The following is a 25,685-nucleotide window of genomic DNA, read 5'->3' as shown; positions in this document are numbered from 1 at the left end:
CCACTTTTCCAGAAAATATGATGTTAGCTACGAGTTTTTCATAAATGCTCATTTTCAGGAATTAATGAAATTCCTTTTTATTCTGGGCATATTAGATACTTCCCTTTTAGTTATAAAATGGTGTTGGATTTTGGCACTGCTTATGTGTTTACTGAGATAATCGTGGCTTTTCTCTTTTATTCCATTAATAAGGAGATTAGATTGATTTTCATAACCAATCTTGCATTCCTATAATAAATCTCAAATGGTTAGAATATATACCCCTTTTTATATACTGCTAGACTATGTTTTCCATTTTCTAAGGATTTTGAGTCTATATTCACAGGGCTATTCATAAAGGATATTAGTTTTCTTTTGATAGTTTTGTCTGGTTTTGGTATCAGGGTAGTATAGTCCTCATAGAATGCTTTGAAAAGTAATCACTCCTCTTTTATCTTTTTCCTGAAGATTTTGTGAAGGATTTATATCAAAACCTCTACAATTCACAAATAAAGCCATCTGGTCTTGGGCTTTTCTTTGAGGAAAGTTTTATTTATTATTAATTAAATCTTTTTATTTGCTATAGGTCTATTCAGATTTTCTATTTCTCCTTGATTCAGTTTCAACAGTATTTATCATTCTAGGAAGCTGTCCACTTCACCTGAGTGATCTTTTGTTAACATACAATTATTGATAATATTCTCTTATAATCCTCTTATTTCTGTAAGCTACCTTCCTGAATGGTCAAGGTTGTTTATATCTGCAACTTACTGTCGTCCTCTAACTCACTAGTAATTCTTCCTGGTGAGGTCTACGAGCAAAAGCAAAGGGTCAGATCAGTCCACTTTGCGTCTTGCTGACATCTATGTTTAAACACTCCCCAAGTCTTTATGCTATTTTTATCAGGGAGCCAAAGGAAAATGAAGTCTTTGTCATTAAGAAACAGTCCTTATGTGTACTTATGAGACCTTGTTATACCAAATTGTATCAATTAATTTGAAAAACTATTATTCAAACAAATACTGTCAAAGCTTACTCTAATCACTGACTTTGTATCTCAACAGTTCATAGGGCATCATGGTTCTACTCTGTTTTCAAGTTGAATCATGACTTTGGGGAAAAGGAGGCCTGCTCTGAAACAAATGCTGGCAGTTGCATGCCAAAGCAGCACTTTCATAGAACTTTCTGATATTTTGAATTCTTTCCCATTAAATGAATAAAGCATAGAGATTTATTTGAAAAGGCCTCCTATGCAATGAAAGACACAAAAACTATTCTTTGAAATCAATACAGTATTTCCAATCAAATCTGAGATGTTCAAAGAATATAAATCTGAAGATCATATCTTTAAAATCCGGAGGCATTCTTAATCAAACTTAAAATGGAGAAGCCACAAAAAAGAATTCTATCCGAAATCCCAAAATACCAGTCAGGCCCGAATCTTGACAATTTAGCCAATTAAGGTACTATCCTTAATGAGAGAAAACATTAGTTAAAAAAAAAAAAACAAAAAACCAGACTGGGGGTTCACACTCCCAGACAAATTTAAGGTTATTCTCCCAAAATGACTATATAGTCATTTAAAAATATATTTTCTCAAAAATAAAGAGCTGTTTTCTCCATTTGTTTCCTTTTAGAGATAAAGTATTTGATGAACTTATCATGTCTGAAAAATGTAGCTTGGAAGTAAACACGTTTCTCATTTAGAATGTTGGTAAAAGGATCCTCCTCAGCCTTACCTACTATGTTTAAGAATGAAGTAGAAGGTTTCCTAGACCAGGGCAAGAGTCTGGGAGAGACAAGTTTTGTAAATTTCTGTCAGGGATCAGATAAGAAATATTTTAGGCTTCACAGGCGGTAAGATCCCAGTTACAACGACTCAATACTGTCATTTTAGTTTGCAAATGTGGGTGACTGTGCTCAGGAGAACCCGCTGGATGTGGGGCATAGTTTGCAGGCCCTTAGTCGACAAGAAGGGCTTCCCCAGTGGGCCAGTGGTAGAAGAATCTGCTTGCCATGCAGGAGACACAGGTTCAATCCCTGGGTTGGGAAGACTCCCGGGAGGAGGGCATGGCAACTCACTCCCGCAGTCTCGCCTGGGGACTCTCACAGCAGAGGAGCCTGGTGCACTAAGGTCCACGGGGTTGCAAAGAGTTGCAGACGACTGAAGCGATGGAGCTCGAGCACAAGTCTACAGGAAAATGCAAGGAGGCGGCCCCGGTCCTGAGGACGCGTCACAGGGGAGCAAAACGGGTCAGGCATCCGATACACTCTGGATTCAACTTCGGGTATACCCTCTGCTAAAGTGGTGGCACTTTTTCCCCACCCCAGCGGATAATCAGCTCCGGATTTTAGAGGTAACTGAGAGTGAAGGAGGAAAGGCAAGATGGACAGTTTCTTTCTTAGCAACGTCTTAGACACCACACAAGCCACAGTCCAAAACTGAGCCTGAGTGTGAGCATGGCTTTGCTTTGCGCCCGCTTCCCTGACACTCGGAGAATGGAGCTCAGGCCTGAGGATGAGCTGCTGATTCGGTGGCCTCTCAACTCTGCACTCACCAGGAAGCAGCCCACAGTCGGCACTCTGGCCGAAAGGTTGAAGAATGAGCAAAACAACCCTCAGATTTTTCATTTTTAATAGTGTCAAGTCCGGAAGCTTTGTGGAAAACATGCTTTCGGAGAAACCGAAGACTCTCTTGATCCATTGGCAAAATCTGGCTTCATAAATCTTGAGATATTAAGACACAGCAGGCATACCCTCCCACATGGCAACTCCACCTCCTCCAACATGTTACAGTAAGTGCTGAAAGCGCATACTACTGACTTGGTAATTATTCAGTTCTGGAGCTCTGCTGAAAGCTCCTACTTCGCTTTGGTTTTGTATGTGTCTCCATCAAGCAAGCTTAATTGTGTTCTGCTGCCCTCAGGTGTCCAGATTTTAATACACATGATTAGCTGGCAAAACAGGATCCTCTGTAAATTTACAAACCAAGAAGCTATAACTGTGATATTCAAACTACTCTTTCATAAACCCCAAACACAAAGCTAGTGTGCTAAAAGTTCAACCTTTAGAGATATCTGAAATATTACTGGGATTTTCCCCAGCACTTCTATAATACATTGCCATTGAAAAAGGAGCCAGAAATAGCATGAAGAAAAGAACATATATGGCAAGTGAAAATAATATTGTAACACAGTGATTCTCAAAGTACGGTTCAGGGATTCTCTTCAGGGTATCCATGAAGTCAAACCTATTTTCATAATAACAATAAAAACATCTTTCAGTCTCTCTCTCATAAGTTACTATGGAGTATTCTAGAAGCTACATGACTTGTGATATAGCATGACAGACAAAATGTGGAAGCAGAGAATCTAGCAGTCTACTATTAAACCAAACATGAAAGAGATTTGCAAAAAATTTTAAATGCTAATTTTTTCACTAAATTTTATTTAATTATTACTCATCAGTTCAGTTCAGTCACTCAGTCATGTCTGACTCTTTGAGACCCCATGGACTGCAGCTCGCAAGGCTTCCCTGTCCATCACCAACTCCCAGAGTTTACTCAAACTCATGTCCATTGAGTCAGTGATGCCATCCAACCATCTCATCCTCTGCCGTCCCCTTCTCCTCTTGCCTTCCATCTTTCCCAGCATCAGGGTCTTTTCCAATGAGTCACTCCTTCGCATCAGGGAGCCAAAGTATTGGAGCTTCAGCATCAGTCCTTCCAACGAATATTCGGGATTGATTTCCTTTAGAATTGACTGATTGGATCTCCTTGCTATCCAAGGGACTCTCAAGAGTCTTCTCCAACACCACAGTTCAAAAGCATCAATTCTTCGGCGCTCAGTTTTCTATATAGTCCAACTCTCACATTCGTACATGACCACTAGAAAAACCATAACCTTGACCTTTGTTGGCAAAGTAATGTCTCTGCTTTTTAATATACTGTCTAGGTTGGTCATAGCTTTTCTTCTAAGGAGCAAGGGTCTTTTAATTTCATAGCTACGGTCACTATCTGCAGTGATTTTGGAGCTCCAAAAAATAGTCTTAGTCACTGTTTCCACTGTTTCCCCAACTATTTGCCATGAAGTGATGGGACCAGAAGCCATGATCTTAGTTTTCCGAATGTTGAGCTTTAAGCCATCTTTTTCACTCTCCTCTTTCACTTTCATCTAGAGGCTCTTTAGTCCTTCTTTGCTTTCTGTCACAAGGGTGGTGTCATCTGCATATCTGAGGTTATTGATATTTCTTCCAGCGATCTTGATTCCAGATTGTGATTCATCCAGTCCAGCACTTCTCATGATGTACTCTGCATATAAGTTAAATAAGCAGGGTGAGAATATACAGCCTTGACATACTCCTTTCCCGATTTGGCACCAGTCTGTTGTTCCATGTCCGTTTCTAACTGTTGCTTCTTGACCTGCATACAGATTTCTCAGGAGGCAGGTCAGGTGGTCTGGTAGAAGTATATTATTCATTTAGTTGGTTTATTAATGCTATTTTTAATAAATTTTCTAAATAATCCACTTTAGTTTTTAATATGGTAAATATTAACAGATACAAGTAAAAGTTTTTTGGTGGCCCTCAAAATATAAGAGTATAAAGGGATCCTGAGAACAAAAAGCTTGAGAATTATTTAGTAGCAGGGTCTATTACTGCTTCATAAAAAGTCGTTCCTCTAAAATTTGTGAAGATAAAGAAAAAGACTGTTCTCACTATTAAATTACAAAGACTGATCTCTGCTTGTAACATGACTATCTAGAAAGACAGGCATTAAAGTAAATAAGAGGGTCAGAGGTCGGAGGTTCCTGTCCCCTTCCTCATCCTCATTCCCCCTCTTCCCCAAACTATCTGTGGGAGGAAAGAGCCAACCCTGCCTTAATAAGAGTTTTGTCTGTTTTCCTTTATCACCTTGTACTAATGATCTGTGCAAATGTGAAAAACTCATCATGGTAAGAAAGAGGAGGGTGAAATGGCTGAATAATGTATCAGTGAGAGGATCTGAGGCCCCTAAATGAGCCGCACTGACTCAACTGGAAAGTTATGGCTGCTGTATTTTATAAGTATGACCCGATTCTAAGAAAAGTAGAACTACCAAGAAGAAAGAGAAGAGGGTAGGGACAGGGAGGAAGGAATGCAGGGAAGGAAAATGGAAAGGGAGGCTGTCATCTTGAGGAGCGATGAGAGCCAGGAAGATCCACCGATGCCTGATTGATCCTGACGCACTTAAGCAAGGATTCCCACTAAAATTCTAGGCAGTTGCCACTCTGATGGTGATGAGGGCCTGGAGGAGCCACTGTGGCTGCAGGGTCCACCCGTGAAAGGGAGGACGCAGCACCAAGGGCGTGTGAGAGAGGACTCCAAGGGGAGGAGGCTTGGCAGAAGTAAGTATCACCCACGGCTGGAAGTCCACAGAGGGCAGGGGTCAGTTAGGAAAAGAAACTGCAGCCAGGGCTAGCGCTCCTGGAAGAGGGACAAGGGACACGGGGCGGCAGGGACAGCAAGAGGGGTCCCCAGAGACCACAGCGCCCCAGGACGGGGCAGACGTCAGTTACCAGGACGACAACCGCAGGCGCCCACAGAGGCTTCCTGAGGTGTTAAAGGACTTCCTAGCAACCTCACGGAGATCCGCGCTGCTCTGAGGGTGGAGAGACGAGACAGCACGGTGTGAGAAGGAAAAGCACTAAAATTCTTCAATCGCAAGTCTTCCAATAGCCATTTTCCACTTCTGATAATAACCAAATATTTAACCCAGCCTTCAAAATTTCAGTGTCCTAGAGAGTCCATCTCTGAATGATCACAATTATCCACGCAGTTTACAAATTGAAAAATAATGAGTTCCTAAGATCTATCTCCAGTGGAACCACACAACTTTTAAACATCATCCTGTTACCAAAGCTGTACTGTATTCCTTGACTTCTTTCTTTCCTCTACCAGTACAGTGTCCTTGCTGTGGTTTTACCCCTTATCCAACCTATAACGCAAGCCCCCAAAAAACCAGTAAGGCCCTGCCTCGTGCAACAATCCTGAACACACTGAGCAGCAGGCCGAGCATCTGCAGGCGCCAGCCCAGACAGGCAGCCACGGCCCCAGAAGGAGCACACGCCCATCCCACCCCAACGCATGGCGGGGAGGGGCTGGGGTGGGGCGGTAGGAGGCCTGGCTCTGCCAGAAAGCAGACACGCTTCAGATAAAACTGTCGCTCAAAATCCCGAGCTTCAGTGTTAAAGCGCAGATTTTGTCACAAAATCCTGATTTACAGCAAAGCCCTGGCTCTGCCTCTGACCATGGCCTGACCTGGGCATTACTGCCTTGTGGGGGGCTTCCAACTTTTAGCTGTGAAACCGGCCAACTCCTACGCTTCCACCTGCCCCACTCTCTACTGCAACTCAGCTCCATTTCTAAAACTTCCACCCAATTCAGGGTCCAGTTCTGAGAAGCTCCTGACCACTGTCCCGGCCCTGCTGCCTGTCTTCAGTCTTGGATTCAAGAGGCTGCATTTTGAATACGACTGGAGTACAAGAGAGATACTTGAAGTTAATACAGCATACTTGCAGATTAGCCCAGAAAAGGAAAAGGTATGAATTTATTCTAACATGATAAATCATTTTATTCATACTATTTCCAATAAAATGCAAGGCTTTAAAAAATAGTTTCAACTCTCTGCTTGTTGATAGTAACAACACCCAATACAACTTAGTTCCAACAGAGCAAGAGAAAAATAAATCTGTTTATTGTTTTGATAGAAATTGATCTGTATGTACAAGTCTAACTTACATACGGACTTCATAGAAGAAGGGACATTTTAAAAATAAAAGAGATTACTTAGCAAATGTGACCACAATTATAAAATACTTATTTAATGAAGGTTAGTAAACCACTTGCAGATATGTAAATTCGTAAGAGTGCTATAATAATGGTAAAAATCATTCATATTTTTTAAAGTAGGTACAGAAGGGAATCACCATTCTTTAGTTCCAATGCTATGACTATAACATCTGAGTGAATATCTCCCAGAAATACTGCATATATTGCAGGCTGCTTTTCTGCGGCCCACTTAGTGAAACGTGTGTGATTAGGAGACCGCCCCCACTGCCTCTCTGCGGCAGCACCTCAGTCACCTCTCACCACCTCCGTAGGGAACCGGCTGAGGGCGGTGAGCCGACCAGCGCCACTCCATCTGGCTTCTGACCCTGACCCAGACGGCAGCGAACTCGGAGTGGAGCATAAGCACCAAAGTGTTTGTTTAATGATGGAATGAACTAGAAAAGGGGGGCTAGAAAGGCATTCCAACATACGACACTGTGTTAGACTTCCGATGTTAGTATATCTTCTACCATTTTATTAGTAAGATTAGCAGGAAGAAGCAAGGCCCATGCCAACGCATTTTCAAAACGCCATTCCCTAGCACAGGAAGATGCTCAAAGGCCAGCCCGGAGAAGAGAACCTCCCCGGTTACACCTTCCCCACTGAGAGCGTGAGGGCAAGCTCTCTCCGCACTCTTAGAAAGTCATGCTCTTACACTGCTGTTATGACACAGCGGCAGGGAAGAAAAGGGAAGTGGCTTATTAGTTCATTTCCCAGGAGGATCACTCTGGCTCTGGACTAAGTAATGAGAGGTGAGGCCTAGGCAGTATAGTATAAGGAGAGGGTGAAAGGGGAAGACATTAGAAATAATTCACTTTATATTCTTTGTGAATGATTCACTTTCATAGGAGCCATGCAAGTAAATCAGACACTGTACCATAATTCAGGCAATCATGATGCAAGAGAAGCTACATCCAAAATTATGGATTAGAAACTTACCACCTAGAAGGAAAATTTATTTTTAAAAAGAATCCAAAGGAGGAAAAGAAGAGAAACACATTTTTACATGGTTAGTTTTTATGACAGCTGCTATATATTCAATAGTTTTGTAAGAGCATGCATTGTACACAAGAATAAAAAAGTCTAATATACAAAACTTAGACAACAATCTCCAGTATGTAGCACACACTTTTAAAAACAAAGCTGAGAACTAATAATCACTGAAAACATGGTTTTGAAGATACAGAGAAATTTGTACTTATAATTTTCTCCCTCACATGTAATTCTGCCACTATAATCAGTTGTTAATTATGTATGATTAGCATAAATCAAGATAACACTAACCATTCACTTATATAAACTCTCTCTTATAGTCCAGTTGCCAAAAAGAAGTGTGGTATATCACTCAGTCACTTAGTTCAATTCCTCAAACATGGAAGACGAGCGAATCCAAGACCTAGGCTTCTGAACTCATGAACAGAACACCCCAGGGTGTCTCGTTTGTATATCAAGCGTGTGGAGTTATCTGAATAAATAACAAACCTCACACCTTTATTTAATGCTATGTTTCAAATTATTGTGATTAATAAGACATATGTTTATTTGAAAGTACTATTAAAACGATATTAGCTTTTTAAAAAGCAATCCAGTTTTTAACAGAAATGGTGGTGGTAGTTTAATCGCTAAGTCATGTCCGACTCTCGAGACCCCATGGACTCTACAGCCTGCCAGGCTCCTCTGTCTGTGGGATTCTCCAGGCAAGACTACTGAAACAAGTTGCCATTTCTTTCTCCAGGGGATCATCCCAACCCAGGGACTGAACCCACATCTGCACTGGCAGGCGGATTCTTCACCACTGAACCACGAGGGAGGCCCCCTTAATAGAAACTGATGCCTGCAGATCTAGCTACTTCTACAGTTCTGTGACGTGTTCAACCTTTAAAGAAGGATCCAACTGTTACTAGGTTCTTTTCTTCATTCTTACACATTTTCTCAGTCTGAACAGAGTCAATACACAACTATGGTATGTGGCTAGGACCGCAAGATAGCCGACGTGAAGAAGGTCCCCCGTGCTGGGACCCACTGGCTTGGGTCAAAGTTACGTGTGGACAAGTGTAATCAGAAGTGTCTCCTTCAGCTGACAGTCAGATTAGGAAACTGAGCAAGAGGCGAAGAAGGGGACAGAGTCGCAGCTGTTATCACAGGACCAACAGGGGGCAGCAGTGGAAACCTGCTTCACCCGTAACAGGAAAACAGGTTAGGACGGTACGCTGACTGGCCAGCCCCATGTCAGGTTGAATTAATGTCGGACTCCGACACTCACTCCAAGGCTCACAGTGTGGGAATCCCAGTACTTCATCTCCACAAGACATTTTACCACCCTATTAAACCGAGGCTTTTCCCCTCAGTCCATCTCAATGACCCCATACAACTCCGTTTGCCTTTCTTAAAAGGGAGAACAAGAAAAGGAGTTATCCTTTTTCTTGTTTAAAATAAGGTGTGACCTTTTGGAACAGAAAAACAAACGAGGGTCATTATCTAAGTTTTAGTTCTTTTAATGCGATTTCTTAATTGTAAGGTAAAAACCATATGGAAAGTCAAGGGATGATATAGACTACTTATAAGCAGTGTGATTTTCTCTTCAAAATAAATGGATGTGGGACTAGGAAATAATTTTTGTGCTATGTACATGTTGATCTGTGTTCATCTAAAACATTTCTTATTGTCTCTAATATGAACAGTTTAAGTAAGAGCTAAAATTCCACCTCTGTAAAAGGTGAAAGTTTAGTTGTAATTATAAATTTAAGAAGTTCATGCTATACTTTATGTAGATTATATTGATATTTCAACAAGCAAAAGACCAGGTAAGCTGAGGGGAGCTTAAAAACTTAGCTCTTAACACTTGCTACTATATTTAGTGAAAACATAATCAACACTTTCAGATAGAACTTAACATCCTTTTTCTGCTATCCTGCATCAACCCTCGTAGCTAACCAAAAAACAAAACCAAAACCAAAAGTAAAAGCTCAGTCTCTGCCATCTAGTGGACAAAGAAGATAACAGACCAGGCGCATTATAGCTAGAACAACTCCAGACATGTAGACAATATGGTACTTACTTAAAATTATGCTGAATGCTAGCATGTAAGAAAGCTAGTTCTTTTTCCAAAGGTTTATGTTTACCTACCTGCCATGTAGAGAATGAGACAAAAGAAGGCAGAGGGTATGTATGAACACAAAAGCAAAGATAAGCCCAGGAAGCTCTGGAGCTCTCTCTCTGTGAGACAGCTCCACACCCCTACACTTACATGGCCGTGGAGATCGGTGTTAAGAAGCATCACTGCACAGGTGAGGCAATGGACTCCATCTAACGGAAGAGACAAGGACAGAAAGCATTAATCCGCTAGCTCCTGCTGGACCACTCAGTATTATTAAAACAGCAGACCTGTGCTTAATTGAGAACCTATGAAAACACAATTCTGTGGCTAGGCACAATTAATCATATTCATCTGGGGAAACAGAAAATAGATAAGAAAACGTTGTTAAAAGAATCTCAGTGCACAGACTTGAACTCTACTGGTGACGAAGTCAATTACTCCTACCTCTGAAGGACAATTTGACAGTAAATGTCTCAAGCTTTGAAACAGTGTCCTTTGACACAGCAAATCCACTTCGGAGACTTCATATTAATACTAATGAAATAAAAGAGCTACCCGAAATACAAGCTACCCAAAATACAAGCAAGCTAAAGGAAGCTTGCTGACAATGGGAGTGAGTGAATATGACCCACCCAAAACACAATTCTCTTATGTTGAGGTCATTAAAAATGTTGTCCAAGTACACACGTTGAAATAGAAAGATATTTCACAATAATTATAGCCAGTATGATTCTATTTAAATATAATACATCTAGAATGATCTATAACATAATATTAAAAGATATTATTATTTCTGGATAATAAAATTATAATTTTACTCTTTTTACTTATGGTTTCTCAATTTTCTATAAGATATGGAAAAGAAAATAAATTATTTAATGCTGTCATTTTTAAAATTTTATTTTCTAGAAAGAAAGTGAATTAGGAAAGAAGCAAAAGTTAAAGAAAACCAAGATGTGCATCTTCCACTGCTTACTCTTTGGGTATTAGTTCTCTGGCTAAAAATATATAGACAGGAATAGTTATCCTTCCACTTGCCACTCCTTTAAGGCAACATTTAGGTTGACTAGCCCAGGATACAACTGATCAGACAAAAGTGAAATACTGAAATAATCACTGAAGAAGATTTAAAAATTAACTACTTAAAGGAAATGCATTACCCAAATCAGCAAGATCATTTCACACTTACATGGAAACATCACTTTCTCTTCTTACTTTATAAAGAGAAAGAAAATGCTCTATTCTCTCCCTGCAATTCTCAATCCAAGTACAGTACAGCAGTTGCAGATGGGAGAAAAATCTTATTAATTTATACTAAATGTACAAAAAGGTTTGTCCAACTGCTGAATTCATGAATTAAAGATGCCTCATTTTCCAAAATATGCCTCTGAGTTCAGTAGGTGATTTCTCTAAATAGAATATCTCTAAGCAGATGCTGCTGAACGCCTAAAAGTTCACTTATTCCAGTATTCTAAATACATATAAAAACAGGTTCTTCAAAGTATTTATAAAACTCTGCAAACAACTCTCAAATATCTTCGTCAACAGCCAGCTGAGTACACGAATCCATAGTCCCTGCTTCACTTAGGAATGTCAGGGTCTTCTCAGATCTGAGGAAGCTTCTAACAAAAACAATTCACCTCTATACCTTTCATTTTCTTGTCAAGACCAACAGTGACACAGTGAATAAATGGTCTTAGCAGAGTCCAAAGAATAAAGAAAGACAGTTCCCATTTTACAGATGAGAACATGACTTTAACAATCAATTAATTTAGTTACAGCCTGGAGGGCAGAGGCAGCAGGAACAACCACTTTCATCAATATAAAGAACACCGACACAATGTTAACTGGCCATACAGAAGTTAAGAGACAATTATAACTCCTAGTGCATCTAGTCTCAGTGACTCAGTCTAGAATTCTTAGGTTTATGAAAGATACTCTAATTGGAAGTGAATATTTTTTTATTTTAAACCCTGAAAGCTTGGCCTTATTATAAGAATTGAAATGGAGAAATGATCTCTCTTCATAGAGTATATAAAAAATTAAATAGCTTAAAGTTGCTTTTTAAAATAGTAAACACAAATATAAGTCATTAAAATCACAAACCTGAGTCAGTGGTCAGTGTTGTAAAAATGAATGCCCAAAGAAAGCACTGGAGATATACCACACACTCCAGTGAGATTTGCAAACGTTTCTGGAACTAACCATAAAACTACACATGCACTGGATCAGGAAGTTTAGAAAATCAGGTGTATGGGAAGAAGAAAGTGGAAAGCTAGCTTTTCATTTATTACAGGGTGCATGGACATTAAAATCTCAGTGACAAACCATAAGCGATTTAAAGAAAGTATACTGTCAGACTATGGATATGGAAAATAAAGTGAAACTGCAGGAGTAATGAATATCAAGCAGTCATTAAATATCATGGTTTTTAAAGAATATTTGATGACATGAGGGGTGCTCACCAGGCAAGGGAAGGACAGTAGGAAACAAAACTCTGTAATGATTCCAACTTGACATAAAGTATTGTACAAATAGACTAAAAGGAAGTAAATCAAACTGCTAACAGCTATTTCTAGGCAATTAGACATAACTCGATGATTTTCATTTTCTTCTGCATAATTTTCTATATTTCCCACAATAAAATGTAACCTTTATATTGAGGAAAATAGCCCTTGTTATAAAGAAGAAATTCAAGCATTTCTATCAGATTACCTTGTGAAGCAATGGTATCTGGGTTACAGTAAAAATATCTATTGGAGAAGTGTACTAAAACTCTCTCTCGTTCTTGGGTTTCTCCCACAAGAGAAAATGCTTTAAAGAAATACCTAAAAAGGAGTTAAAAGGGAAAAGGTGAATTTTTAGAAAATGTGACTATACTGTTTGACTGTTAAACTTAATTCATGTAAACATAAGAAACTAATAATACAAGGTAAGATATTTTACAGTTATTCTTTAAAAATCACTAGACAGTTATTCAACATAAATCTATATTGATGCTATTATTATAGGAAATGTCTATATAAAAGATGACAGAGCAACAGCATGGTGGCCAATACATCAAAAAACAGGCTTGGGAAGGTGGATGATTTCCACATATGATGTCAAGAAGTCATTTTTAAACATGAGTCAGAAAAAACTAAGGAACACTGAGGTCTGGATACATAACCACGTGATCTATGTCTTAAAACTTGACAAAGATCACAGGGTTTCTTTGTCATTTTGTTACTTGACGGTAATCACCACTGACCCGCTATTAAAATTACAATTATACTGTCTGGTGCAAGTAGATTTCTGTTCATTTTATTTTGCCTGTTATTGCCACAGTCTATCTTTAACTTGCTACGTGAGGAAGAGACTAGAAAATAAAACCCTAATTTATTTTTTGAATTAGGAATGCCAATCTAGATCAGAGTCACTGAGAGTACTATCTATTAGAGATGCATCCAGGACTCTCACTCTACAAAGTAATGCATTGCCCTAAATGTGAGACGAGAAAGAAAAAAATTATTTAAAATGTCCTAAGAAAATCTGCTTTTGAGAGAAACCTATCATAAACCATATTTGATGATGAAAATGTTGCTGACTTCATTACTTGCATTTAATCTAAATTATATTGACCTAACTTTAATTTCTCTTAATTTTTTTTTTAATAAACCATATGATAAAGCAAAGCAAAAACATAGATCTTTCCCCTACCTTTCCCTGCTTTCATCAGAAAACCTCTAAGTCCCCCTGATTCATGCAAAGAGGCGGAGACTAACTCACTGCTGTGCATTGTAACTGAACATCTTCACTCTACCTCCCAGGCTTCAGCTTCCTGATCTGTAAAACTAGAGTGTTACACAAGATGATCTCAGAGCTCCTCCAGGCTCTGAGTTTATAAGATTAAATGCTGGCTGGGTTTTACCTTCAGCTGCGCTTAGAGATTGACAGTACAGTATGGTATGAGACGTGAGGGTCAGTGTGTTTCCAAACCCATTGGAACAGGTCAGCAACAAGTGATACTGACTAAAATGGTTTTACAGATACTTTCTGCTGATTATTCTGATATTGATTTTTATCCTGTTCATTAGGTAATTTCAAAGTACTCTTTGAAAAAGCTATTAGGCTATTGTAAACAAATAATTAGAGAAAAAAGTCTTTAATTCTGCAGTCTATAAACTGTGCCTTTTTAAAAAATTTGATCATTCAAAAACCAAATTCCCACAGATTCCATTTCTCCAAGACTTACTTTGCCAGCTATTCTTTACTCTGTCATATACTTCATGCAGAATATGGGTTCATATGTAATTTCACAAAGACAATACATTTTCCCCACTTTCCACAATGTTTACTTTCCATAATACACTCTGAGCTAAGGTCACAAAGTAACTGTGGGTCTAAAAAAGTAAGAATCAGACTTTACCTTCAGCACATCATTTTCTATTCTCAGAATTAACTATTTAGAAGCAAAGAACAGGTAATGTTTAATCATACCTGAGAGATTGATCCAGTGTCATTCCTGTAAAATCAAAAAACTTCAAATATTCTTCTGCAACTAGTTTGCTAAATTCATTGCTGTAAGAAAACAAAATAGACTTGGTTATTAAAACTGAAGCCACCAGCGCACGCACACACACACACGCACGCACACACATGCGCACACACACACGCACACACACGCACACACGCACGCACACACGCACGCGCGCACACACACACACACACACACGTGTAAGGACGCACTCTGACACCAGCCCTGGGACGGGACGTACTTCTTGCCTAGGTGCTTTGCCACGTCCGACCTTTTGAACCTGTCGAGTTGATAAAGGCGCTTGGCCAGCCTTTTGGCTGCTTCTATGTTGCTGCTGGTACCGTTACTGAGACTTCCTGAGGCCTCCTTTTCCAGAATTTCAGTGCTCCCCATTTCAGAATGAGCCTCTAGCTGAGCTGTCTTCAACCCAGCATTGCTGTAAGAATTGATAAAGAAGGAAACAAAAGAATAGAAAAGATTGTTTTTGTGTGGCAAAAAGGAAAATAGCTAAGAAAATCATGATAATATCGTAGAACAAATGAAAAACTATTTTAAATGATACATCTTATGCTTAATTATTAATAAAAATATTCTCAGTTACTCTATTTTGAGATACTAGAGAAGTGATTGCTTAAACCCTAGATGACCAGTTATCAAACCTTTTGGTCTCAAACCTTGATATTCTTAGAAGTATAGAAGACTTCAAAGACCTTTGTGTATGTAGGTTACGTCTACTGATATTCACTGCATGAGTAATTAAAATGGAAAAATTCAAATATTCACTTAATAATAAAAAATCCATTTCACAAATATAGATAACATATTTAATTAAAAATAACCATATTTTCTAAAAGAATAGCATAAATTGTAAAGAGACAAGCAAGAGCGATTTATGTCTTTTATAAATTTCTTTAATGTCTGATGCAACTAGAAGACAGCTGGACTTCACAGTCACTTCTACATTAGATCATCAATACGTCATTGTGGCTGAAAATATCAAGAAAATCTGGCCTCCACAGAAATAGAAAACTAGGGAGCACTTTAATATCCTTAATTGTGGATATTGCTTTTTGATATGATGCCAAAATAAAACAAGTGGTAGTTTCTTAAAAGTTAGTTGTAATATACTGATAGAATCTAAACTTCTATCAATGAGTTTTTTGTACTCTTACATTAAAAATGTCCCACACTTTGAAAGCATCTTACCCAGGCATGATTCTGCAGCATAAACTGGTCAACTGAAGAATATTTGCTGACACATTTCATTATTTAAAAAAGAAATTTACTAACATTACCACTAACATCCTCAGAAAAGTTGCTAAGTACTGGGAAGCTGCTAAACTTGTTGGTAGATACAAGTTTTCCAAAATTCTAATTTTTGATTGAAACTTAAGTTTTATCACTGGCTACAAAAAAACCACAAAAAAACACAACAGTTGTTTACCTTAAATAGGCTCACTCCATTAGTTTTCAAGAAAATGTTTGCCAAAGCCAATTTTATCAGTTAGACTTTGAAAGAAAATGGCATTTCCATGAAAACAGTGACCAGCGTAAAGCTCACAACTCAAACTACATGAGTGCTTTTTCTAGAGTGCTTCAAGTAGAGTTTGCATTTCACTGCACATGAAATGAAACGGCAGTAGCCAAGGGCTGAAAAGTAATTAATTGGCACTGCTTGATGAAGGACATCATGAGGTGAAACCGGCCTTCATTTCTCTCTTGAGCGCACAGCAGAGAAGAGTAAAACGCGCTGGAGCAGTAAAATGCGCTGCCTTGGTTGGCACTGGGGCTTCCATCACTGCTTTTGTACGGTCAGCGTGTATCAGCTTTGCTATCAACAGAGTGACAGAGGAAAACAGGGCTGCACTGTTATTACAAAATAATTTTGGCCTCACAAACCCACTCAAAGGGTCCCAGGAAGCCACACAACCACACTGTGAGAAGCTCGGCTTTAGCTGGGTGCCGCAGCACATGCCTCTAACGCCAGCACCGAGAACGCTGTGATTCCCAGACCTTCATTTCGACTTCTGACAACGCAGAGCTATGCCCGAGGTAAACAGCTGTGCTTGAGGAGCCTTCTAGCACACTCACTGTGGACTCTAAAGCAAAGGTTTTTTTTTTTTTTGCTGTGATGAACCAGAGAGTAACTATTTCAGGCTTGCAGGCCACATAAGCTCGCTGTCACACATGCTTTTTTTGATTTTGTTGTTTTTTCACAACCTTTCAATAATGTAAACGTCAGGAATCCTAGTCTGCATTCCCTTGCCCTACTCCACAGCTCTTTAACTTGTCCTGAATTATAAGCAGAGAATCACTGACTGTCCAAACCAGGACAGTCTGAGAAGGAAACACAGATGGTAAAATTATTAAATATGTGGTTACAATGGGGGGAGAAAATTACCAAAAAAAAAAAAAAAAAAACTAGTTGTAAACTTACAAAAAATCCTTATAGTAAAAGGAAGACATTTTCAAGCAGAACTGCTCAAGCTCTACCTTGGCACCTATCTACCTAAGTCATGACATCCCATGTCGCTCTGACCCGCCATCTGAGCGGCAGCTTCTGCACAGCCAGCTGGTGACCAAGGATCGCCTGGGACTGCAGGGTCCCGACGCCCCCAGCCACTGCCGGACGTGAAGGGGTCACTGTCCCTCGCAGCCTCTCGCCAAGCCCACTTATCAGCAAGCGCTGCACAAGTCTTTTACACCCAAATCATGTGAAATTTCTGTTCAACACATCAGCTCACACACTCCAGACGCGACTGTGGAGGAGCTGGAAGTTCAAAGTGGAGGTGTGCAAACCTGTGCTGACTTCTTTTGCTGTAACCATTGATAATAATGCTTCATTTTTCTAAAGTCGAAGTCAAATGCTAAACCGTAGTCCATGCCAAGACAACAGACACAAACGGAAATCCACCCAGGCAAACCAAGACATTTGGTAACCCTCCCTAAACAATCAGCCACCTTAAACAATTTTCCAATAGAAAGACCCACCAATTAAAATAAATTGCCTTATTGCAATAAAATCTTCACATAAATACATTTAAATATTGTTTTCATTGTAAACCTTCCTTTATAAAGTTCACATTACCAAATGGTTTTGTGAAATTTATCCTATCAGACAATTGAATTCTTTAATTATTATATACAGCAAACCTGTAAGCAAATTCATAGAAAATTATTTCTTTTAAAGGTCACCTCACCCTTTGTGTTTTCCCAAGTAAATGTTGGAAGTATAAAACATTTACTCTAAGAACTCTTTTATTTACAGTCAAGTAGTCTTTATAATTATGAAAAGAAAACCCATGGAGTAGTGCCCGCATACATTCTCTTACTCTGCATGTTAGTGATTCTGTAGAAAAAAAACAATGTCAAAGAAAGGATTTTTCTTCTCAAATAAACTGCTACTTATTATTGCTTACTTCTCAGGGCAAATCATGGCATGCATTTAGTCACTCCATGAAAACAGCGTAATTATACTACATACATAGTACTGCAATGATGCTGTTCAAATACAAGAGGCTTATCGTAACAAATACATTCATTAGAGGTACTTAAAAATACAAGAAATTTTAAAATGCAGTATTGATTCCTATCCCTTACGTTTCCCATTTCTCGTGTTTACTGCCTCTCTGCCTGTCCTGGCCAGTCTATTTCACCTCATTTTCCTCCCATTCCCCAGGAGGAGGTAATTTAAAAATCTGTACCAATCAGACTTTTCTGACTCTTCTTGAAAAAACTTCAGAGAAGAGGGAAGTAAGAAATAAAATGAAGATAAGCATTTGCAATCCTAGATGGCTTCATTCCACCCCATCACAAGCAGAGAGGCTGTGCTTTCGGACTCAGAAAGCCTGGAAGTGTGATGGCAGTACCTACTCACCAGCAGTATGACAGACACCAAGAGGCCATCCTGGAGCTGATGGGGCCCCCAGGCCATCCTTCCTCTCAGCAACCCCTCCCCAGGACTCGCCCCCCACCCAGCGCCACTGTCTGCTGGTTCACAGGGCTTCCAAGGACCTGGCTGGCTCCCTATGAGGTCATATTACTATGACCTCACACTCTTGGAAGTGTTTACTGTTGGGGGGTTGTAATGCTTTTACAGTCCTAATAAAAACAGAAGCTAGAACACAGGGGCCACTGTAAATCAACAGCATAAACAACAGTGGCAGCTCAGCCTTTTTCACACTCGACGAAGCAACTGATGACCCCTCTCGGCGAGGGTGACACCCCCGTTTGTTTCCTGGAATACACAAGACATTGTCCGTCTAGTCTGCTGAGTGTTAGATGCTTTCAGGAGTCTGAATTTTCTCGTCTTTATAGCTCCCCTTTTCTTCTCGATCAAGTAACTTTAAATCTCCTAAGGTAAAATCCTTACCAGTCACTTAAATATAGAAAAGACTCCCCAAAGGTCAATATCTCCCTGGGATATATATAAATGCACACCTCGAAACAAATATGGTTATACCCTATCGTCAATATCATCAAGAGAAGGACCAGATCACTGAGTCTGACCACCAAGCCTTTTCACAACCTTTTTAGCATACTAGGATTAAAGCACTTCCCAAATAAAATTAATAGCACACCCAGTTAAATCAGAATTTCAAATAAACAAAAAATAGTTTTTATTGAAAGTATGTCTTGATAATTTCATGGGGCATATGGACACTAAAAAAAAAAAAAAAAAAAAAAAACTTCATTATTCACTTGAAATTCAAATTTAACTGGGCATCCTGATTTTACCTGATAACCCTATCTCATGAATGCCTGTTCTAAATCAGATTCCTTCCAGGTCTGTTTGACTGGCTTTTGTGATTTAATTTTTATTCCCACTATTTTTCTATTGTTTTATCTTCTCTCCGTTGACTGTGATCTGCTGATTCCTCCCTAATGTCCCCCAAATACAAAAGGAAAACCCTCTTTCTCTGCTGTGACTCTTCTTCCCCAGCCTGCACACTGCCACCATGCGTGTGATAAAATAAAATCCCCCCTTTTTTGACAAATATCTGCACAAGATGAAAGCCTGTATCCTGTGGCAGGTCGGTAAGGTCCTTCCCGAGCCGACCCCGAATACCCGTTTACACTGGTCACGTACACTGCCTTTGTGTTTGGGCCACGCGGAGACGTCAGCTGGGCTCACACCCCTTCCCCCTGTCCTTCCCATCATCACTCCCGTCACCCCTACCCCCAAAGTCCTGGAGTTCACAAATTCTGCAAACTCATGATCCTACAAGAGCCCAAGGGAAATAACAGCTATTCTAAGAATCTTACTCCAACTCCCTGGCTGCATTCTCAGAGCAAACCTAGTTATTTTCTTATTACAGCTCTGCATTTTCAAAGTCCCACCTCTCTCACCTACCACTATCTTAAACTTCACTTTGTATCCACAAGAGTGGGCTGAGATTAGTCAATAGCCATCTTTTAAAAGAACGCAGAACTGAGCAACTGTGTCCATGCCTTTTGATGTCTTCTGTGATCCGACAGGAACAACATGGGGCACTAACTTTCTATCGTGTTCAGTTGCCAAATCGTGACCAACTTCTGCGACCCCCATGGACTGTGGTAGGCCAGGCCTCCCTGTCCCTCACCATTTCTTGGAGTTTGCCCAAGTTCATGTCCATTGAATCAGTGATGCCACCCAAACATCTCATCCTCTGTCGCCCTCCTTTCCTTCTGCCTTCAATCTTTCCCAGCACCAGGGTCTCTTCCAGTGAATCAGCTCTTCACATTAGGTCGCCAAAGTACTGGAGTTTCATTAGGTTGGTACAAAAGTAACTGCGGTTTTGGACTATGAATTTTAAATCACTATAACTAAGCTCAAACACATCATTATTAATCAAAACAGGAATCACCATAATCAACACACTTTTGCCAACAAGAAATAAAGCAAAAAAAAACCCAAAAAAAACCATGCTTCACGATCTGATGAACTCCGGGAAAGCGTTTTCTGCCTCCTAATGGTTGTGGAAGCATTTTCCCTGCAGAAGGTTTTCAAGATGCCTGAAGAAGTGGTAGTCGGTCGGCAATATGTCAGGTGAAATGCCGGGGAGATGAAACTTTGTAGCACAGTTCATTCAACTTCTGAAGCGTTGGTTCTGAAACGTGTGGTCAGGACTTGTCGTGGACTAGAATTGGGCCCACTCTCTTAACCAATACCAGCTGCAGGTGTTGCAGTTTTCAGTGCATCTCAGCGATTTGCTGAGCCTACTTCTCAGATGTAATGGTTTCCCCAGGATTCAGAAAGCTGTAGTGGATCAGACGGGCAGCAGACCACCAAAGTGACCATGGCCCTTTTCTGGTGCAAGTTTGACTTTGGGAAGTGCTCTGGAGTTTCTTCTTGGTACAACCACTAAGCTCCTCATTACCGACTGTCATATAAAACCCACTTTTAGTTACACGTAATAATCTGATTGAGAAATGGTTTGTTGTTGTGTACAGTAAGAGAAGACAACACTTCAAAATGATTTATTTTTTATTTTTGGTCAGCTCATGAGGCACCCACTTATCAAACTTTTTCACCTTTCCAATTTGCTTCAAATGCTAATGACCACAGAATGGCTGACACTGAGTTCTTCGGCAACTTCTTGTGTAGCTGTAACAGGATCAGATTCGATAATGCTCCCAATTGGTTGTTGTCAACTTCCATGGGCCAGCCACAACATTCCTCATCTTCAAGGCTCTCTTCTCCTTTGCAAAACTTCTTGAACCACCCCTACATTGCATGTTCATTAGCAGTTGCTGGGCAAAGTGCATTGTTGATGTTGCAAGTTGTCTCTGTTGCTTTATGACCCATTTTGAACTCGAATAAACAAATTGCTCAAATTTGCTTTTTATCTAGCATCATTTCTATAGTCTAAAATAAGTATAAAATAAACAGCAAGTAATAAGTCATTAGCAAAAAAACAGAAAGCGAGAAATACACATTAAAATGATGTATAACATAACCACATTTAAGGACATATTCCAATATCAAACGGCAAGTAACAATATAAAAAAAAAACGCAATTACTTTTGCACCAACCTAATAGTTCAGTATAACTGAACCCGAAAAGTTCCAAGGGGACCAATATCAGCAGAAGGTACCAGATACACTATCTCATTTCACAGTTACTTTAAGTTTTTTAAGTGTCTTTAAATGTTTATATAATTGTGATAATAAAACTAGGATAAAAAAATTAAGAAGGCTAAGGTACCCCTCCTGCATTTAGAAAACAACAATGAACAGTCACCTACCTCGGTTGCATACATAAGCTAGTCAGAGGCAAGTCAGAAGAATCCCAAGGAGTAAGAGGAAATGACTCCAGTCACAAGGGGAATAAAAGGCCAGAGGGAGCGCTGTGAGCATGTAGGCTGAGGATGCAGTCATCGAGGCCCCAAGCTAGCAGACTCAGGGGAGTCAGAACGAAGGTAGTCAAGAAGGGTTCTCAGGGCAATAGCATGAGTGAGAGACACTTAAAACGCAGAAGCATAAACATCCGCTGAGGAAGGAAAGAAGTCTTCTTGGCTTCCATTACCTATGGCATTTATTTCTCAGGAAGAGCAGAGATAGCAACTAATCTTTAAAAAAAAAAAACTCTTTATCAAAAAAAATTTAATTACTTTTTTATTGAAGTATAATTGACTTATACTGATTAGTTTCAGGTAACAAAGAGATTCAGTAATACATACATATATATCTATATTTTTTTTCAGACTTTTTTCTCTCATAGGTTATTATAAAATATTGAGTATAATTCCCTGTGCTATACGGTAGGTCCTTGTTGTTTATTTTATATATAGTAGTACATATATGTTAACCCCAAACTCCTGATTTATGCCTCTCTCTTTTTCCTCTTTGGTAAACACAGGTTTGCTTCATATGTCTGTCAGTCTATTTCTGTTTTATATTTTAAGTTCATTTGCATCACTTTTATATTTTAAGATTCCACATATAAGGGATATTATATACGTCTTTGGCTTACTTCTTAGTATGGTAATCTCTAGGTCCATCCATATTGGTGCAAATAGCATTATTTCTTTCGGTTTATGGCTGAGTAATATTCCATTGTATGTACGTACCACATCTTCTTTATCTACTTTGTCAATTGACTCTTAGATTGTTTCTGAGTCTTGACTATTGTAAGTAGTGCTGCAATTAACATTGCGACGCCTGTATCTTTCTGAATTGTGGTTTTCTCTGGATATTTGCCTCTGGGTGGGACTGCAGGATCATGTGGTAGTTCTATTTTTAGTTTTTTAAGGAACCTCCATATTGTTCTCCATAGTGGCTGTATCAATTTACATTCCTACCAACAATGTAGGACAGTCCCCTTTCCTCCACATACTCTCCAGCATTTATTATTTGTAAACTTTTTGATAATGGCCATTCTGATCACTGTGGAGGTGATACCTCATTGGACTTTTAATTGGCATTTACCTAGTGATCACCAATGCTGAGCATCTTTTGATGTGCCTGTTGTCCACTGGCAAGTCTTTTTTAGGTAGAAGAGAGACAAGATGGCAGAGGAGTAGGTCAAAGTGGAGTACATCTGTCTTCACAGAGGCATCAGGAATGTATCTGCAGGTTCAGAGGCTCTCACAGAGGACCAGCTGAGTACTAACAGGAGTCCCTGACCACCAGAAAGGAATATACAGTTCCACACAGAACTCACTAGGATGCAGGAAGGAAGAGAAAAAAGGAGGAGAGTGAGCAGGACCTGACCTGCACCAGGAAGTGCGGGAGGTGAAGCAAGGGTGAGACCCCAGGCGGTTGGCTGAGACAGAAGGGAAGCGTTTGAGGCCATCAGAGTAAAAGCAGCTCATCAACAACAGGCTGAAGGGTGCTAGAAGGGAGCTAGAATCCGTGCTGCAGGCCTACATACCCCGGACAAGGACTCAAGTCCACCTGAATCGCGGCGGCTGGGAGCTGGAGCATGGGAGCGGAGAGCAGTCCCGGGGCCAGCACTGCTGTTAACTGAGGGTGGACGATGGCCCCAGGGGCCAGGAGGGAGGAAACTGCACGGAACGCCTTTGAAGGAACGCTGGGCAGTCAAGGAGGCAGGGCGCTGCCGCTGAGTCACAGGCAGCGGGTGGAGCCATCACTGTGGCCGCTCTCTCCACATGTGGGCGCAAGCAGCTGACCAATTGAGAAAGACCCCAGAGAGGGCAGCCCTTCGAGCACCCGACCGGCGGAGCAATAGAGAAGGACCCCAGTCAGGGGCGCCCTTGAGTACCTCCTATGTCAAGCAATAGAGAAGGACCAGCCAGGAAGGTCCTTTGGGTGTCAGCTGCCAGAGGACAGGAGAGAATTCTGATAGGGCCATATCTTCTACACCTATGATCACTGCCTTCCCTATACACCTGGCGCTGCCGGGGCCCTGCGATTCAAGCAAGAGTGCCACCGCCACACTCGCTCCTCACGGGGGCAGAGCCGACAGAGGCAAGAAAAGAATATTTACAGCATCATGTCTCCTGCAACGGTGTGCACCAGGCACCACGGGCGTCTGCATGATCCAAGCGGCCATGCACCTCCACGCTGGGTCCTCACTGGGGCCGAGCTGCCGGAGACGAGGAGAGAACCCTTACAGCACCGTATGTGCAGTGCCTGTGTGCGCTCCCCTGTATACCTGCTTCAGCCGGGGCCCCATGATCCGGCAGCTGCACCACCTCCAGGCCCAGTCCTCACCGGGGCAGACCCAAGCCCTCCAGGGCAGCCTCAGGGCCAAACTCCTAGGGAGGATCCTCATGCGAGGTGGGGATAAAACCACAGTTGAGCTCCAGAGGCAGAGTGATTGAGGAAGAGGATCAAAATCCTTCTCCCCAGCTGTACAAGCTGCAGATTAAATCCACACCATCAGCTGGGTGGACTCTGTGTTTATGGAATATATAACAGGACAGTGAGTGTTCTCACAAAAGAAAACGCCCTAGCTCTGGCAGCTGTGGACATTGGAGGTGAGAGCACGCAGAAGTAGCACCAACTTAGGGTCTGAGCCATCCCTACAGCAAGTCCTGAGACCAGACACCTCAGTGCTGGAGGGTTTCCTAGGGAAGCAGAAGTGGGCTGTGGCTCAAATTGGGGGAAAGGACGCTGACAGCTGAGACCCAAGAAAAACATTTATTATTATTCTTATATTTTGATTCATTCTGTAGTTGGTTCTGGATTTTCTTTTCCTTTTTCCTCTGCTGTTGTGGTTGCTGCTTTCATTATGATTATTATCTGTATTTTGGCTTTTGAGAACTTTATTTTAAATTTTTTTTAATCACACTTTTTATTTCCTTTATATATTTCTACTTTGGCTTCCTGCAGTTTTGTGTATTTTTTTCTTTTTTTGTTCTATCCCTGTGGCTATTCTTTATAATAAATATAGATCTTTTTATGAAGTTCTGTTTAACTTTGCTCTCCTATTTTTTCTTTTTTCCACCATATTTGGTTGTTTTGTTCTCTCTGCTTTCCTCCTCAGTTGGCACTATATTTTGGTCTTATTTTCTGTTTTGTGTTGTCGTCAGTTTTGTTTTTAACTGGCTGGTATCATTTTTGGTTTCCTATGCTTACTGGGCCACTCTCCTGTACCTTATTTACTTTGGTCTGTTCGGGGTTTGTGTGGGTGTATATTCCTTTCTTTGTGTTTCTATTTGTCTGATTTCTGCTTTTACCGTTTGCCTGGGCTTTATTTTTTGTCTCTTGAGTTTTCTGTTTATTTCTTTTTTTTGTTTTGTTTTGTTTTTTTTTTTGAGAAGGATTTTTTTTTTTCCCAGTGGGTTTTGTCATACATTGACACGAATCAGCCATTGAGTTACACGTATTCCCCATCCCGATCCCCCCTCCCACCTCCCTCCCTACCCGACTCTTCTGGGTCCTCCCAGTGCACCAGGCCCGAGCACTTGTCTCATGCATCTCACCTGGGCTGGTGATCTGTTTCACCATAGATAATATACATGCTGTTCTTTTGAAACATCCCACCCTCACCTTCTCCCACAGAGTTCAAAAGTCTGTTCTGTACTTCTGTGTCTCTTTTTCTGTTTTGCATATAGGGTTATCGTTACCATCTTTCTAAATTCCATATATATGTGTTAGTATGCTGTAATGTTCTTTATCTTTCTGGTGTTTATTTCTTACTTTATTAGTTATGTGGCTTTCTATGTTTTGTTTCTCTTACTCCCCTTTAGTGACATAACAAACAGCTTGTGGGGTCTTGGTTCCCCAACCAGAAGTCAGGCGTAAGCTTTTGGGGTGGGAACGATGAGTCCAGGACA

The 25,685-nt window shown here is 40.4% G+C and overlaps 1 protein-coding gene across 8 annotated transcripts in view; it reads right to left on the bottom strand.

The window, feature by feature from the left end:
• Window positions 1-25,685, bottom strand: part of PSD3 (pleckstrin and Sec7 domain containing 3) — a 475,326-nt gene that overhangs the window by 220,365 nt on the left and 229,276 nt on the right. For 5 of the 8 annotated variants that reach the window (XR_010658389.1, XM_065901506.1, XM_065901508.1 and 2 more), the window contains 4 exons: window positions 14,701-14,895; window positions 14,423-14,503; window positions 12,659-12,771; window positions 10,094-10,152 (listed from right to left, as the gene is read on the bottom strand). Coding sequence is in view for 7 of the 8 variants with exons in the window: in XM_065901506.1 (XP_065757578.1) it covers window positions 10,094-10,152; window positions 12,659-12,771; window positions 14,423-14,503; window positions 14,701-14,895 (448 nt within the window). In the remaining variant the exon portion in view is untranslated. Of the gene's footprint in view, window positions 1-4,073; window positions 4,289-10,093; window positions 10,153-12,658; window positions 12,772-14,422; window positions 14,504-14,700; window positions 14,896-25,685 lie in introns of those variants that run through there. The other 3 variants (XM_065901509.1, XM_065901507.1, XM_065901513.1) reach the window with 3 other exon arrangements.

This window comes from Muntiacus reevesi, chromosome 10 (assembly GCF_963930625.1).
Source record: "Muntiacus reevesi chromosome 10, mMunRee1.1, whole genome shotgun sequence".
Taxonomy (NCBI): Eukaryota; Metazoa; Chordata; class Mammalia; order Artiodactyla; family Cervidae; genus Muntiacus; species Muntiacus reevesi.
This window is presented reverse-complemented; position numbering and strand designations above follow the sequence as displayed.